Source organism: Oncorhynchus masou, chromosome 1, assembly GCF_036934945.1.
Source record: "Oncorhynchus masou masou isolate Uvic2021 chromosome 1, UVic_Omas_1.1, whole genome shotgun sequence".
In the NCBI taxonomy this organism is placed as follows: domain Eukaryota; kingdom Metazoa; phylum Chordata; class Actinopteri; order Salmoniformes; family Salmonidae; genus Oncorhynchus; species Oncorhynchus masou.
The window spans coordinates 35,935,629-35,951,932 of record NC_088212.1 but is presented as its reverse complement, the minus strand read 5'-3'; the positions used below and the strand labels follow the sequence as shown (position 1 = coordinate 35,951,932).

Sequence of the window (16,304 nt, the reverse complement as noted above, 5' to 3'; positions counted from 1 at the left end):
ACAAAAATATCCCACCTTGTCTTGCGTATTTTGATTTGTTGACATTTGGAAAATTTACCGATTTTTTTTATTTTTCCATCCATCAGCCTGTCATGAAATGTTGTATCCGACATTTAGTTACTCCATAAAAAAGTGACTGAAACATGGTTACTGACAGCTCTCGAGAGCCTTACACTTTTGACAAATTTGTTCTATTAACCAATAGTTTATTACCATGGGCGTGTCCAGGTGGCCAAACATTTCCCGGTAATTTTGACTACAGATGGCAAAAGGTCTGTACCAATGTTGAGAAGAAAGTGCTCCATACGCATTTAAAGTCAGTATAAGAAAAATAAGGTTTGGAGTTATATTTGAATTGTGAAGAACGTACGACGCAACGAAATATGCATTTAAGTTCCTGAAAGTGTTTATCTCTCGGCTCCCGTTTTTCCCCTGGTGCATTTGCTTGTAATCAAAAGCAAGCACGCTAGCCAGCTAACGTTAGCTAGCTAATGACGAACCTATTAACATTCATTTGCTTTTGCTAAAACATACATTGCTAGCTATTGCAATATTTAATATACCTTTGGTGTGAAATGTAACCATCTATTCTAGCAAGTAGCTATTAGTCTTGTACATTTTAGGGAGAAAATATGCAGGCAGGTAACTAGCTATTCCCAACTGGGGTGTATTCATTATGGAAACAGTAACTTGTATGTTTGGTGTATACGGTTTCTGTTGCAAAACGTTTTGCAACAGAATCGGCGTAATGATTACACCTCTTGGCTGCAACCGCTTGCGCAAGCGTCGAGATAGACATTGCGACGTTTGACCTGACATTAACAATAATGGTGTCTACACCTTGCTGATTGTGCTCAACTCAGGTGGTTCTCAGTCTGAGTAAGGTACACTCGGCAAGATGCTCCCTATCTTTTGCCCCATCAATACATTTATCATAAATGTTTTGATACTAACAAAGTAGCTAGTTCTTTCATTATGACTAAATACAAATGACACGCCATCTGGAGCGTTCACATGGTTTAGCAAGTTTACACAATTCCCCTTGCCAATAAGCCTTTGCATTTGCACTGCAGGCATTGCATGTGAGAGGAGCTAGCTGGAATGGATCCAAAGAAGCCTTGTTTCCCAGGCCTCCCTGGTGCAACCCGCATTCCTTGGCTGCAGCAGCAAGCATGGGGTCGAGGACTGCGTTCAGATGAACCAGCAATAGGACGAGCCAGAGGCCTTATGTTTGCAACAGATGGGTCTGCTAGCTTAGGAAGAGCCAGGGGTTTCACCACCGCTGGTGATACACTGCTTATGCAGTACGGGAGAGGAGTGCCCTTCCCAGTGAGCGATCCCTTCATTGGCTTTGCCAGGGGGATACCCATGCCTACATCAGAAGATGGTGGGATTAGCCGCCCTAGAGGGTGGCTTCTCTCGACAGCTGATCCGACCGTAGGTGTGGCAAGAGGGGAACCCCTTCTTGGTTTGGGGCCTCACCCTGGACAAGCCACTCCAGGTCAGCTTGCAAAGCAAGACTTGCCTGAAGAGATGCCAAGTCTGCAGGCAGAAGAGGAAGTAGTAGCCAAACAGGTTTGTGTTGTGTTCCTTGGGGTTGTAAAGTCTTTCTCCTAACTTCTACCCAGACCAGGGTTCAAGGTTTGCACTTATTGGACTAGTCTATTAGTTCCATGCAAGCTCAATCAAGGGCAGATGAAGTATTTTAAATTGTTAAAATACCATTTAAGCCAAGTTATTTTTTTCTCTTATAGCTCTTGTAACGATATTGTAATTGGCAGGTGGACATGTCCACCCAAGGCCAGGGATCGTCACTGGTGTCCATGTTCAGAGGCATGGGGATCGATCCCTCAAAGACCTGGGGCAGGGGAGGGCTGCCAGTGGGTGAGTAATCTTGAGTTTATGAAAAACTAGGTTTTTATTCCAAATGGCACTCCATTCTCTATGGGCCCTGGTCAAAAGTAGTGCACTACATAGGGAATAGGTTGCCATTTGGGACACAGTCCATAGATGAAGGCATACTGGATGAAACTACCTGGGAAGAGTATCACGTGTTCTCCTCCAGCTCAAATGGCATGGGTTAAAAGTAATGGTTGGCCTTTACATTTAATAAATTTGAAGATTGGAAATCCATCATATTGATGCACTCTGATTAGGGCTGGGCAATATGGCCTAAAAATCTTCTTTTTTTCTCTAACATATGGGCGATTCACAATATGTCTAGATTTAAAAAAAATAAAGTTTTCTCTAAATAAGTGTTGTTGTACAATTTAAAGGTAAAATACACTGCATTTCAAACAGTCAGAAATAATCAAATTAATTCAGGGTTTGTGACGTTATACCTAGGCTAAATAGACTATATATACAAAAGTATTTGGACACCCCTTCAAATGAGTGTATTTGGCTATTTCAGCAACCCCTGTTGCTGACTGTTGTATAAAGTCAAGCACATAGCCATGAAGTCTCCATAGAAAAACATTGGTAGTAGAATGACCTTACTGAAGAGTTCAGTGACTTTCAACGTGGCACTGTCATAGGATGCCACCTTTCCAACATGTCAGTTTTCACACATTTCTGCACTGCTAGAGCTGCCCCAGTCAACTGTCACATTCTGACTAGACAGGACACGTGCGCATGTTGATTTTGTCCATCCACACCAGACGCAAACAGAATACGCAGGTTGAAATCTGAACTCTGAAACAACTATATTAATTTGTCGAAACACATGAAACATTCATGGCCATTTAGTTAGCTAGCTTGCAGGTGCTAGCTAATTTGTCCTGGGTTATAAACATTGGGTTATTTTGCCTGAAATACACAAGGTCCTCTACTCTAACAATTAATCCACAGATAAAAGGGTAAACCAAGTTAGTTTTTAGAAATCTCTCTTCCTTCAGTCTTCTTTGGACTGTATGTGGCGGTTAGCAACTGACTTTCAGTTGCATTAACACCACCGACTGGAGTGTGGACCTCAGTTCATCTTTCAATCACCCACATGGGTGTATGCTCCTAAAAACCAATGAAGAGATGGGAGAGGTGGGACTTGCAGTGCCTCAAGTGTTAAAAAAAACAACAAACAAATGGAATCAAGTTCTATTTTAGAGCCTTGCTATGAAGACGCTCATTGGCGCGCGAGAGCAGTTTGGATGAAATTATTGAATAACATGTATGTGTACATTTATTTTGCAATGCCTACGCATGTAACGCGGGCGGTGTGGTCAGTATATAAGTGCTGTTATTGTGAAGTGGAAAAGTCTAGGAGCAACAACGGCTCAGCCGCGAAGTGGTAGGCCACACAAGCTTACAAAACGGGACTGCTGAGTGCTGAAGCATGTAAAAATCGTCTCCCCGGTTGCAACCCACACTACCAACTTCCAAACTGTTTCTGGAAGCAATGTCAGCACAAGAACTGTTCGTCAGGAGCTTTATGAAATGGGTTTCCATAGCCGAGCAGCCGCACCCAAGCCTAAGATTACCATGCGCAATGCAAAACTTAGTCTGGAGTGGTGTAAAGCTTGCTGTCATTGGACTCTGGAGCAGTGGAAATGCGTTCTCTGGCGTGATGAATCATGCTTCACCATCTGGCAGTCAGGGACTGGGTTTGGCGGATGCCAGGAGGACGCTGTCTACCCGAATGCGTAGTGCCAACTGTAAAGTTTGGTGGAGGAAGAATAATGGTCTGGTGCTGTTTTTCATGTTTTGGGTTAGGCCCCTTAGTTCCAATGAAGGGAAATCTTAACACTATGAACACCTTTTGGGATGAATTAGAACGCTGACTGCGAGCCAGGCCTAATCACCCAACATCTGTGCCCGACCTCACTAATGCTCTTGTGGCTGAATGGAAGCAGGTCCCTTCAGCAATGTTCCAACATCTAGTGGAAAGCCTTCCCAGAAGATCGGAGACTGTGATAGCAGCGAAGGTGAGACCAACTCCATATTAATGCCCATGATTTTGGAATGAGATGTTCGACAAACAGGTGCCTAAATACTTTTGGTCATGTAGTGTATATAAGCCTGCCACAACCATGATCATTTTACCAAAATAGTTCAAATGACTGTCAAGTTTATGAAAATGCCCTTTTGTTAAAAATGTAACTAGAACCATGCATAATGCACATTCACCGAATAATGACTTCTTGTAGCAGGCATTAAACTATAGAAAAGTAACAGGTCTCATCAGCAATCTCTCAAGCCCATGTGCTAGTGATTAGCCAGATAATCTTTATTTAAAGTTTTGCCAACTTGGATCTATTTGCTAGATAACAAGGTTGAACAGTTGAATTGTAATGTGCACACCCTTCTCTGTCGCCAACTATTTGCAAAGCATGTTAGCCTGTCCACTTTGTTTAGATGTTGAAATCAAGTGGCCTACCTTATTTCTCGGAATGAGAACGAGTTGCCAATTCCTTATGTAATTGTTTTATACTTATTGCACATTTATAAAACAGACTAGACAGCTACTATAAGTCTTTGGCTAAAATGCTGCTAGCAGTATGTGGTACCCCAATGCCACGCGTGACAAACTGCATTAATTTACCATAATCAATGTCCATTGATACTGTTGTTTTCATAGTGTCTGCTCTGCGTGCAATTTGAGTAGTTGAGGCATAACAAAAAAAAATTGTTAGAAAAGTTAACTTCGCCTCTATTATAGTAAAATAATGTCTCAGTATGTTTTGGTGTCCATATAAACCATTTCTGTTCGACCAAACCTCATGCAAATGGCGAGTTGAAACTGCTTGTCAGAGAGGAAGATGTGATCTCTCAACTTTGTTGGTGTGAGTGACAGGTGGAGGGGCTTGGTGTGTGTGTGTAAGCCAGAGGAAGGGGTGAAGTGAGAGTGCAAACATCTGTCCAAAATAAGCAAAATCTGTTTCTATGGGCTTGTTTTGGACCTTAGCTTTCTCTTGCCTCCCTGCCTTAAGGACAGCCTTTCCCATTGTTAGGGTGGAGACAAGTGCATCTCATCTTTATATACAGATCTCTGTTGTAAATAGAAGGTGCACGCAGCAAAGGAGACAATTCCAAAAAGATGTGAGAACAAGCGGACATTAACACTAATAAAAACGAAAAATAGGAATTTGGAATAATGCGCAAAAACATAAATTCTAATTAATCGCCCTAACTCTGACGCACTAAAGTTGAACCATTTTTGTTACACAATAAATAGATTTGCCTTATCCAACATAGCCTCTAAGTTCTGAGCACTCTGTCAAAATGTAGACAGAATCAAAGAGTAATTTGAGCTTTAAAATATTTAGGGATGTTGCTTGATTTCCTTATGCTGCAACTGAGGCCTTGAGGATGAATCCACTGAATCTTATTGTGTTTTCTCTGGTGTTTGGCCCAGGGAGGGGTGCTTTTGGAGCAGAGCTCCAACCACAGACAGCCCCTGTTGGAGCAGTGGCAGTTGCCGGCCCGGGTGGAGACAGATTCCCTGAGGACATGATGGGCCAAGGTAACAGGTGAGAAGAAGAAGGTGATGAGCTCAAACCCTGCGACTTAACCTGTTGCTAAAGCAGGCCAATTCCTCCATGCTTCTAAGGTCCTTAGGGTCCTGACAGTAATGCTTCTAGAATGCATCATTCATGCTGTGCACATACACAGGTCCCTCTCACATATCCCCATCCTTTTCAGTATATGCCCATCTCATTTCAAATTATTATTGAATTATCCGTTGTTAATGTGGAGGTAATCAGACTTTCCACTTTTCGGTGTGACTTATTGTCAAGGTTCGTTCCCGATAATTCAAAGACAACTAGGCCAGATAATGAAAATTGAGAATTTTTTCTTCAGACAAATAGATGAGCAGTAAGATTAATTCGATAGCAGCTTTTTTTCCTAATACATATTATTTAACGCAGTTATGGATGGGAATTTAAAACAAATTAAATGAAGAACTTGTAATGCTTCTGTTTCTGTCTGCAGCTTCCTTGGCCGAGGTGTACCATCTCAGATGGTGGGAATGGGACGAGCGTCGATGCTCCCCTTGGGTACTGGGAGGGGACCCACTGTGCTCCCTACTCTCCCTCCATCCCCACCCAAAGAGGCTCATATGACTCCAGGTTGCTCTCAAACTAAGGGAGAACTTAAGATGGAGGCCACCTGGTAAGTACTATTATTTGTAAAACCATGTAATGAAACCATCTATTATGAAGCAAATTATGTTGCTTAAAATTATGTTACTATCGTTGAAGGCAGTCAAATGAGGCAGAAATGTATTTAAGTCAATTATGAATTGTTTTATGAGGACTATAACTGTTGTTATGCCTATTCATTGAAAGGTTATTTCCTCTCCCTTTGCAGTGAAACATTACACAAGACTGGTACCAAAGGAACACCATTGCCCATAGGCTCAAACCACATCACCATTCACTGCAGAAATGAGGCAGTCTATCAGTACCATGTCACTTTCACGTAAGTACATGTATTAAGTCAAAAGTGTTAGCTACATATTTTATGCAGCATTCATGTGTAAAATATCTGCTCTGGAAATATCATTTGGTCTGTTAAAGAGGAGTAACTTATTACATTTTATCCCACTTTTCAGTCCTAATGTGGAGTCGATGGGTATGCGATTTGGCATGATGAAGGACCATCGCCCCACTACTGGGGAGGTTGTTGCTTTTGATGGCTCAATTCTCTACCTCCCTGTGAAGATGGAAGAGGTATGTCACTTTTCTCTGTCTGGCCTACTGTGTCTGTGACTATAGATGTGTATTAATTATGTGCAGATAATTGGCTTATACTTGTAAATACACAAAACGGGAACAGTTGCTTACGCATTTGAGTTATAGTAACTACTGTTTTAAAAGTGTCTTCAATCAACTAGACCCAACATTAACACGCAATACGGATGTGGCACATAGGGCAGCTACACTCCTGTCTTTAGCCATCTTCCCCTCTGTGCCCCATGTTGTGATGTTAATCTTTCCTCCATACAGGTGGTTCACCTAAAGAGTGTGAGACGAACTGACAACCAGGAGGTTGACATCAAGGTCCAGATGACTAAGATCCTTCCACCCAACTCTGACCTGTGCATCCCCTTCTACAACGTGGTGCTGAGAAGGTGACAGGGCCGTCCTTATTCATTTGGGCAAAACTTAGCCATCATTATGGCACACTGTAGCAAAATATTTTACAATGGAAAACAATGTTTCTTATTGGACAAATTTGTGTAGTCCCTGCTGATTTTCTGTTTGCTTCCATTTTGAATCTAATAATAACACACTGATGCTGCAATATAAACTGCTAATTGCTAATTGACATTTTCACTTTAAATTAGGATATATTGGGGGTGTTTTTCAACAAAAGGCCTGTGGTCTACTTACGAGGGAAGTTCTCTGTGCGCTAAGCTGGCCTTAGTGTACCCATATTGTCAGTAATGAGCTAATCTCTTATCTATTGTGCTTGCTTGATAGCTTCATGCAAAAACATGCTTTATTGCGAGGCTTCAGCTGTTTTACACAGAAAACCAGACTTCTTTTAAAACGTTCCATTTCCCCCTAAATCCTAAAGATTTTTCACTGAAGTAGCGAATTATACACTGAACAAGAATATAAATGCAACATGTAAAGATGATTAAACAGCATGATTATTACACAGGGGCACAATGTGCAGTATTTATCGCAACACAGATGCCAGGTTTTGAGGGAGTGTGCAATGGGCATGCTGACAGCAGTAACGTCCACCAGAACTGTTGCCAGAGAATTTAATGTTTATTTCTCTACCAGAAGCTGCCTCCAACTTCCTTTTAGAAAATTTGGCAGTACGTCCAACCGTCGTTGTGTGGGCGAGCGGTTTGCTGATGCCAACGTTGGGAACAGAGTGCCCCATGGTGGCGGTGGGGTTATGGTATGGGTAGCCATAAGCTACTAACAACGAGCATAATGGTAATTTGAATGCACAGAGATACCGTGAAGAGATCTTGAGGCCCATTGTTGTGCTACCATCACCTCATGTTTCAGCATGATAATGCATGGCCCCATGTCACAAGGATCTGTTCACAATTCCTAGAAGCTGAAAATGTTCCAGTTCTTCCATGGCTTGTATACTTACCAGACATGTCACCCCTTGAGCATGTTTGGGATACTCTGGATTGATGTGTACGAGAGCGTGTCACAGCCATTGAAAAGGAGTGGGACAACATTCCACAGGCCACAATCAACAGCCTGATCCACTCTTTGAAAAGGAGTTGTCACGCATTTGTGAGGTCGGACACTGATGTTGGGCAAATAGGCCTGGCTCGCAGTCGGCGTTCATCCCAAAGGTGTTCAATAGGGTCGAGGTCAGGGCTCTGTGCAGGCCAGTCAAGTTCTTTCACACTGATCTCGAGAAGTATTTCTGGATGGACCTCGCTTTGTGCATGGGGACATTGTCATTCTTAAACGGGAACGGGCCTTTCCCAAACTGTTGCAATAAAGTTGGAAGCACAGAATTGTCTAGAATGTTATTGTATGCTATAGCGTTAAGATTTCCCTTTACTGGAACTAAGGGACCTAGCCCGAAACATGAAAAACAGCCCTAGACCATTATTCCTCCACCACCGAACTTTACAGTTGGCACTATGCATTCAGGCAGTTAGCGTTCTCCTGTCATCCGCCAAACCCAGATTTGTCTGTTGAACTGCCAGATGGTGAAGTGTGATTCATCACGCCAGAGAAACCGTTTCCACTGCGCCAGAGTCCGCACTTTACACCAACGATCGGCATTGCCCATGATGGTCTTAGTCTTGTATGCGCTGCTCGACCATGGAAACCTATTTCATGAAGCGTCCCGACAAACAGTTCTTCTGCTGATGTTGCTTTCAGAGGTAGTTTGGATCTCTGTAGTTAGTGAGTGTTGCAACCAAGGCCAGACATTATTTTTTACACGCATCAGCACTCTGCGTTCCCATTCTGTGAGCTTGTGTGGCCTACTACTTCTCTGCTGAGCTGTTGTTGCTCCTAGATGTTTCCACTTCACAATAAAAGCACTTACAGTTCACCGGGGCAGCTCTAGCAGGACAGGAATTTGATGAACTGACTTGTTGGAAAGGAGGCATCCTATGACAGTGCCACGTTGAAAGTCACTGAACTCTTCAGCAAGGCCATTCTACTGCCAGTGTTTGTCTATGAAGATTGCATGGCTGTGTGCTCGATTTTATACACCTGTCAGCAACGGGTGTGTCTGAAATAGCCGAATCCACTAATACGAAGGGTGTCCACATCCTTTTGGCCATGCTGTGTATCTGTGACCAAAATATGCATATCTCTATTCACATGTATTGTGAAATCCATAGATTAGGGCCTAATTAATTTATTGCAATTGATTGATTTCCTTATATGAACTGTAACTCATTAAAATCTTTGTTGCATGTTGCGTTTTATGTTTTTGTAAAAAAAACACACAAAAAAAACAATAATAATAATAAACATCTCACTGGCTTTACCAAATGTTAAATTTGTCTGGTGCAGCAAGACATTGTTCTCCTCATGTGTGTTGTCAAGGGTAATGAAGATCCTGGGACTGAAGCTTGTGGGGCGGAATCATTACGATCCAAAAAGCGCAGTCATACTTGGGAAGCATCGGTAAGTGATTAGATTAGAAATTATACTCCAATTGAAATCTCAATGATCATAGCAGTTGACTCAAGCCCCTTGGTTTCTGTCTTCTGTTATCCTAGGTTGCAGGTGTGGCCAGGTTACTCAACGTGCATAAAGCACACTGACGGAGGCCTGTACCTCCAGGTGGATGTGTCCCACAAAGTGCTGCGAAATGACTCTGTCCTCGACTGCATGTGAGATTATTTCAGTGCACCTTACACCACATAGAAGCATTGTTGCATTACGTAACTTACTAACTTTTGTGATACTCTAAAATATGCATGATAAATCTCTTCTCTTGCCAGTTATTTGTTCACATGGTGTGCATATCCACATGATGCACTGTCTACAGTATGTGATGAGTTCATAAAATTTTAAACAGGCCGTATTCTTATGCTGGTCATAGAGATATTTACAAATAGCATATTCATTGATACACCATGTACAGTTGAAGTCAGAAGTTTACGTACACCTTAGCCGAATACATTTGAACTCAGTTTTTCACAATTCCTGACATTTAATCCTAGTAAAATATCCCTGTCTTAGGTCAGTTAGGATCACCACATTATTTTTAGAATGTGAAATGTCAGAGTAATAGTAGATAATTATTTATTTCAGCTTTTATTTCTTTCATCACATTCCCAGTGGGTCAGAAGTTTACATACACTCATAGTATTTGGTACCATTGCCTTTTAAATTGTTTAACTTGGGTCAAATGTTTTGGGTATCCTTCCACAAGCTTCCCACAGTAAGTTGCGTGAAGTTTGGCCCATTCCTCCTGACAGCTGGTCTGTGTCAGGTTTGTCGGCCTCCTTGCTCTCAAACACTTTTCCAGTTCTGTCCACAAGTCATCTATAGGATTGAGGTCAGGGCTTTGTGATGGTCACTCCAATACCTTGACTTTGTTGTCCTTAAGCCATTTTGCCACAATTTTGGAAGTATGCTTGGGGTCATTGTCCATTTGGAAGACCCATTTGTGACCAAGCTTTAACTTCCTGACTGATTGAGATGTTGCTTCAATATATCCACATCATTTTCCTACCTCATGATGACATCTATTTTGTCAAGTGCACCAGTCCCTCCTGCAGCAAAGCACCCCCACAACATGCCACCCCCGTGCTTCACAGTTGGGATGATGTTCTTCGGCTTGCAAGCCACCCCCCTTTTTCCTCCTCTGAACATAATGATGGTCATGGCCAAACAGTTCTATTTTTGTTTCATCAGACCAGAGGACATTTCTCCAAAAAGTATGATCTTTGTCCCATGTGCAGTTGCAAACCGTAGTCTGGCTTTTTTATGTTGCTTCTGGAGCAGTGGCTTCTTCCTTGCTGTGCGGCCTTTCAGGTTATGTCGATACTGGACTCGTATCTCTAAGAGACAGAACGTGTCTCCTTCCTGAGCGGTATGACGGCTGCGTGGTCCCATGGTGTTTATACTTGCGTACTATTGTTTGTACAGATGAACGTGGTACTTTCAGCTGTTTGGAAATTGCTCCCAAGGATGAACCAGACTTGTGGAGGTCTAGAAAAAACAATCTGACGTCTTGGCTGATTTCTTTTGATTTTCCCATGATGTCAAGCAAAGAGGCACTGGGTTTGAAGGTAGGCCTTGAAATACATCCACAGGTACACTTCCAATTTACTCAAATTATGTTAATTAGCCTATCAGAAGCTTCTAAAGCCATGACATTTTCTGGAATTTTCCAAGCTGTTTAAAGGCACGGTCAACTAAGTGTATGTAAACGTCTGACCCACTTGAATTATGATTCAGTGAATTATAAGTGAAATATTCTGTCTGTAAACAGTTGTTGGAAAAATTGTCATGCACAAAGTAGATGTCCGAACCGACTTCCCAAAACTATAGTTTGTTAACACAAAATTTGTGGAGTGGTTGAAAAACTAGTTTTAATGACTCAAACCTAAGTATGTAAACTTCCGACTTCAACTGTATATTTCCACACACATCAAGCTTTCACGGAAAGTAAATCTGCCTGCTCTTAGAGGTTTGGACACCGTTTCAAATTGGTTGAGACATACTATCTCATGGACTTGAGACTGTGGGGTTATGTCAAGGCTAGGGCACTAAAGGGTCACATGCAAGGAACAAATGAGTTTACATTTTAGTCATTTAGCAGATGCTCTTTTTCAGAACGACTTAGTGCATTCATCTTTAGGTAACTAGGTGAGACAACCACATAGTAAGTACATTTTTCCTCAAAAGTATTTATCAGCAAAGTCAGTGGTAGAATAAAAAGACAAGTGCGAGTGTTATTCCCTTGTTTTTTTTCTTTCGTTCTTTTTACTTGGCGGTTTTAAATGGAATGACATGCAGAGCATAAATGGGGTGATTTTCAGGCCAAATTGGGGTGAGTTGCGGGGCCCTGATTGGTAACCTTTGACCTTTTGACCCCTCTCCCATCCAGGAACGTGATCTACCAGCAAAGCAGGGAGAGCTTCCAGGATGAGTGCACCAAAGAGCTGATAGGCAGCATTGTCATCACCCGATACAACAACCGCACCTACCGCATCGACGACATTGAGTGGGGCAAGTCCCCCAAAGACACCTTCACCATGGCCGACGGCACAACGACCACTTTCGTCGAGTACTACAGGTAAGGCTGGAGAATTGTGTGCATTTGTTATGTAGAGTTCTTCTAGCGTTAGCGCAATAGCATGCTAGCTGTTCCCATAGACTTCCAGTCATTGAGCCAACAACTATCCATTTAAAAGCGCCTTGGCAGGAATGTGTGTGTGTATATACACTGCTCAAAAAAATAAAGGGAACACTTAACCTCTAGCGTCGAGAAATCCCGTATCTGGGAGTGTAATCATAGCCTCAAGCTCATTACCATAACGCAACGTTTGTTATTCATGAAAATCGCAAATGAAATAAATATATTCAAACACAAGCTTAGCCTTTTGTTATGCTTTTCAACCAAAGCGACACACGCATTTGTGTAAGAGTATTGATAGCCTAGCATAGCATTAAGCCTAGCATTCAGAAGGCAACATTTTCACAAAAACAAGAATAGCATTCAAATAAAATCATTTACCTTTTGAAGAACTTCGGATGTTTTCAATGACGAGACTCTTAGTTAGATAGCAAATGTTCATTTTTTCCAAAAATATTATTTGTGTAGATGAAATAGCTCCGTTTTGTTCATCATGTTTGGCTAAGAAAAACACCGGAAAATGCAGTCACTTACAACGCCAAACTTTTTTCCAAATTAGCTCCATAATATCGACAGAAACATGGCAAACGTTGTTTAGAATCAATCCTCAAGGTGTTTTTCACATATCTATTCGATAATCTATCAGTGGCAGTTGGCTTCTCATCAGAAGCAAACGGGAAAAATACTGCAGCTGGAGATTACGCAATAATTGTGACGGAGGACACCAAGCGACCACCTGGTAGATGTAGTCTCTTATGGTCAATCTTCCAATGATATGCCTACAAATACGTCACAATGCTGCAGACACCTTGTGGAAAACGTAAGCTGACTCCAAGCTCCTTCACAGCCATATAAGGAGTCATTGCCGTGAGGGGGTTTCAGAAAATGCGGCACTTCCTGATTGGATTTTTATCTGGGTTTTTTCTGTAACATCAGTTCTGTGGCACTCACAGACAATATCTTTGCAGTTTTGGAAACGTCAGTGTTTTCTTTCCAAAGCTGTCAATTATATGCATAGTCAAGCATCTTTTCGTGACAAAATATCTTGTTTAAAACGGGAACGTTTTTCATCCAAAAATTAAAATAGCGCCCCCTATAGCCAAGAAGTTAAACAACACAATGTAACTCCAAGTCAATCACACTTCTGTGAAATCAAACTGTCCACTTAGGAAGCTACACTGATTTCACATGCTGTTGTGCAAATGGAATAAACGACAGGTGGAAATTATAGTCATTTAGCAAGACACCCCCAATAAAGGAGTTGTTCTGCTAGTGGTGACCAGACCACTTCTCAGTTCCTATGCTTCCTGGCTGATGTTTTGGTCACTTTTGAATGCTGGCGGTGCTTTCACTCTAGTGGTAGCATGAGACGGAGTCTACAACCCACACAAGTGGCTCAGGTAGTGCAGCTCATCCAGGATTGCATATCAATGCGAGCTGTGGCAAGAAGGTTTGCTGTGTCCAAAGCATGGAGGCGCTACCAGGAGACAGGCCAGTACATCAGGAGACGTGGAGGAGGCCGTAGGAGTGCAACAACCCAGCAGCAGGACCGCTACCTCCACCTTTGTGCAAGGAGGAGCACTGCCAGAGCCCTGCAAAATGACCTCCAGCAGGCCATATATGTGTCTGCTCAAACGGTCAGAAACAAACTCCATGAGGGTGGTATGAGGGCCCGATGTCCACAGGTGGGGGTTGTGCATACAGCCCAACACCGTGCAGGACGTTTGGCATTTGCCAGAGAACACCAAGATTGGCAAATTCGCCACTGGCGCCCTGTGCTCTTCACAGATGAAAGCAGGTTCACACTGAGCACGTGACAGAGTCGGGAGACGCCGTGGAGAACGTTCTGCTGCCTGCAACATCCTCCGTTCTGCTGCCAACAACCGGCATAACCGGTTTGGCGGTGGGTCAGTCATGGTGTGTGGTGGCATTTCTTTGGGGGGGCCGCACAGCCCTCCAGGTGCTCGCCAGAGGTAGCCTGACTGCCATTAGGTACCGAGATGAGATCCTCAGACCCCTTGTGAGACCATATGCTGGTGCGGTTGGCCCTGGATTCCTCCTAATGTAAGACAATGCTAGACCTCATGTACTGGAGTGTGTCAGCAGTTCCTGCAAGAGGAAGGCATTGATGCTATGGACTGGCCCGCCCGTTCCCCAGACCTGAATCCAATTGAGCACATCTGGGACATCATGCCTCGCTCCATCCACCAACGCCACAATGCTTTAGTCCAGGTCTGGGAGGAGATCCCTCAGGAGACCATCCGCCACCTCATCAGGAGCATGCCCAGGCGTTGTAGGGAGGTCATACAGGCACGTGGAGGCCTCACACACTACTGAGCCTCATTTTGACGTGTTTTAAAGACATTACATCAAAGTTGGATCAGCCTGTAGTGTGGTTTTCCACTTTAATTTTGAGTGTGACTCCAAATCCAGACCTCCATGGGTTGATAAATTTGATTTCCATTGATAATTATTGTGTGATTTTGTTGTCAGCACATTCAACTATGTAAAGAAAAAAGTATTTAATAAGAATATTTCATTCATTCAGATCTAGGATGTGTTATTTTAGTGTTCCCTTTAATTTTTTGAGCAGTGTATAAAGATAATTCCATATTTTTTTGCAGCTTTGCCACAGCTGCTAAATGAATATATGGGAAAACTTGTCTATTTTAACTTTTTTCCTATAATCTGAACAGCAAAAACTATGGCATCACCATAAAAGAGATGGACCAACCCATGCTTATCCATCGACCCAAAGAGAGGTCCAAGCCTGGGGGAAAGGTAAAACTATTTCAAAGGATATTATGAAATGTAGCTTTATCTTGACATAGTTAACTTTTTGTACTTATTTATTTCATACTCATTGATTAACAGGATCTTGTCTTTCCTCACACACCCAACTACCCTGTAACAAAGTACTTGTCTGTATCCTTGTAACAGAATGACACCTTGTGGCTTGAGTCTGTATTCATTACGTCTTTATGTTCTACTATCACACATGCTTTGTAGATAGTCATTTGAGTTTTTGAGTTGGAGCCATTTTCTCCATAAAGATACAATATACATTATATTTTATTGTGTGTTTTTGTCTTACAGCAAGTCATAACCGGCGAGATCCTGCTTCTGCCAGAGCTCTCCTTTATGACTGGAATCCCTGACAAAATGAGAAAGGACTTCCGCGCCATGAAGGTGAAGTCATTGTCGGCAATGAATTCTCCCTAGGGAATGTTCTATGACATCCACTGTACATGAAGGCAACACAGTAATTTGATAGCAATAGTAACCAGCCAATTTGTCTATCAAAGACTTTAGCTGCGCTTGCTTTAGTTTTCCTGGCGCAATGAAATCAATTGAATAGGGGGGGGGGGGGGGGAATTATATTTGTACCCAGAAACGTCACATAGTAACTCGGGCAGAGAGTCTAGTACTGTATAGATTCTGAAAGTGCTGGTTTTACCGTCCCAGGACTTGACGATGCACATCAATGTGAGTAGTGAGCAGCACACTCACTCCCTGAAGCAGCTCCTGAAGAACATCAACACCAACCCAGAGGCCCAGACAGAACTGGCACGCTGGGGGCTGGAGATCAGTCAAGACATCCTGGTGGTGAGTATACACTGCACAATCAAACAATACATATAATTTATCTCGGAGACAAATTAGTTGTGTAGCTAAAGTCACACATATAAAGACACAATTAACATTTATTTATCTGTTGGTGAGTAGGTTGGGGCAGTATTCAGATTTTCTAACCGTTCCTGAACCATACTGGGGTATACGGCAGTGTACACAAGGGGTGCTTTTTCTTTCCAATGAGAAAAAAAACAACAGCACAAAAAATAATAAGTCATCAAGGATCTTGATCCAGGAGGGGATTATTTATCTCTGCTGTATCCAAGAAGCTTGATCTGGCATGCTAGCTGCTTACCTAGTAAGTTAGCAAACCAAATGCATAGCTGGAGCCCTGAGCTGGAGATCATTTATTTGGCACCACCAAGCCTAGTGGTGAGTAGGGTGACCACATTCCCGGATTATACGGGACAGTCCCA

At 42.5% G+C, this 16,304-nt stretch overlaps 1 protein-coding gene across 1 annotated transcript in view; it reads left to right on the top strand.

The window, feature by feature from the left end:
• The first annotated feature begins 1,101 nt into the window (after positions 1 to 1,101).
• LOC135552605 (piwi-like protein 2) overlaps positions 1,102 to 16,304 on the top strand; it is a 37,250-nt gene continuing 22,047 nt past the window's right edge. Inside the window, exons 1-13 of the mRNA XM_064984356.1 lie at positions 1,102 to 1,575; positions 1,782 to 1,884; positions 5,351 to 5,465; positions 5,929 to 6,108; positions 6,307 to 6,417; positions 6,551 to 6,668; positions 6,945 to 7,069; positions 9,489 to 9,569; positions 9,665 to 9,778; positions 12,007 to 12,195; positions 14,952 to 15,036; positions 15,352 to 15,444; positions 15,721 to 15,861. Coding sequence (XP_064840428.1) covers positions 1,102 to 1,575; positions 1,782 to 1,884; positions 5,351 to 5,465; positions 5,929 to 6,108; positions 6,307 to 6,417; positions 6,551 to 6,668; positions 6,945 to 7,069; positions 9,489 to 9,569; positions 9,665 to 9,778; positions 12,007 to 12,195; positions 14,952 to 15,036; positions 15,352 to 15,444; positions 15,721 to 15,861 — 1,929 coding nt within the window. The remainder of the gene's footprint in view (positions 1,576 to 1,781; positions 1,885 to 5,350; positions 5,466 to 5,928; positions 6,109 to 6,306; positions 6,418 to 6,550; positions 6,669 to 6,944; positions 7,070 to 9,488; positions 9,570 to 9,664; positions 9,779 to 12,006; positions 12,196 to 14,951; positions 15,037 to 15,351; positions 15,445 to 15,720; positions 15,862 to 16,304) is intronic.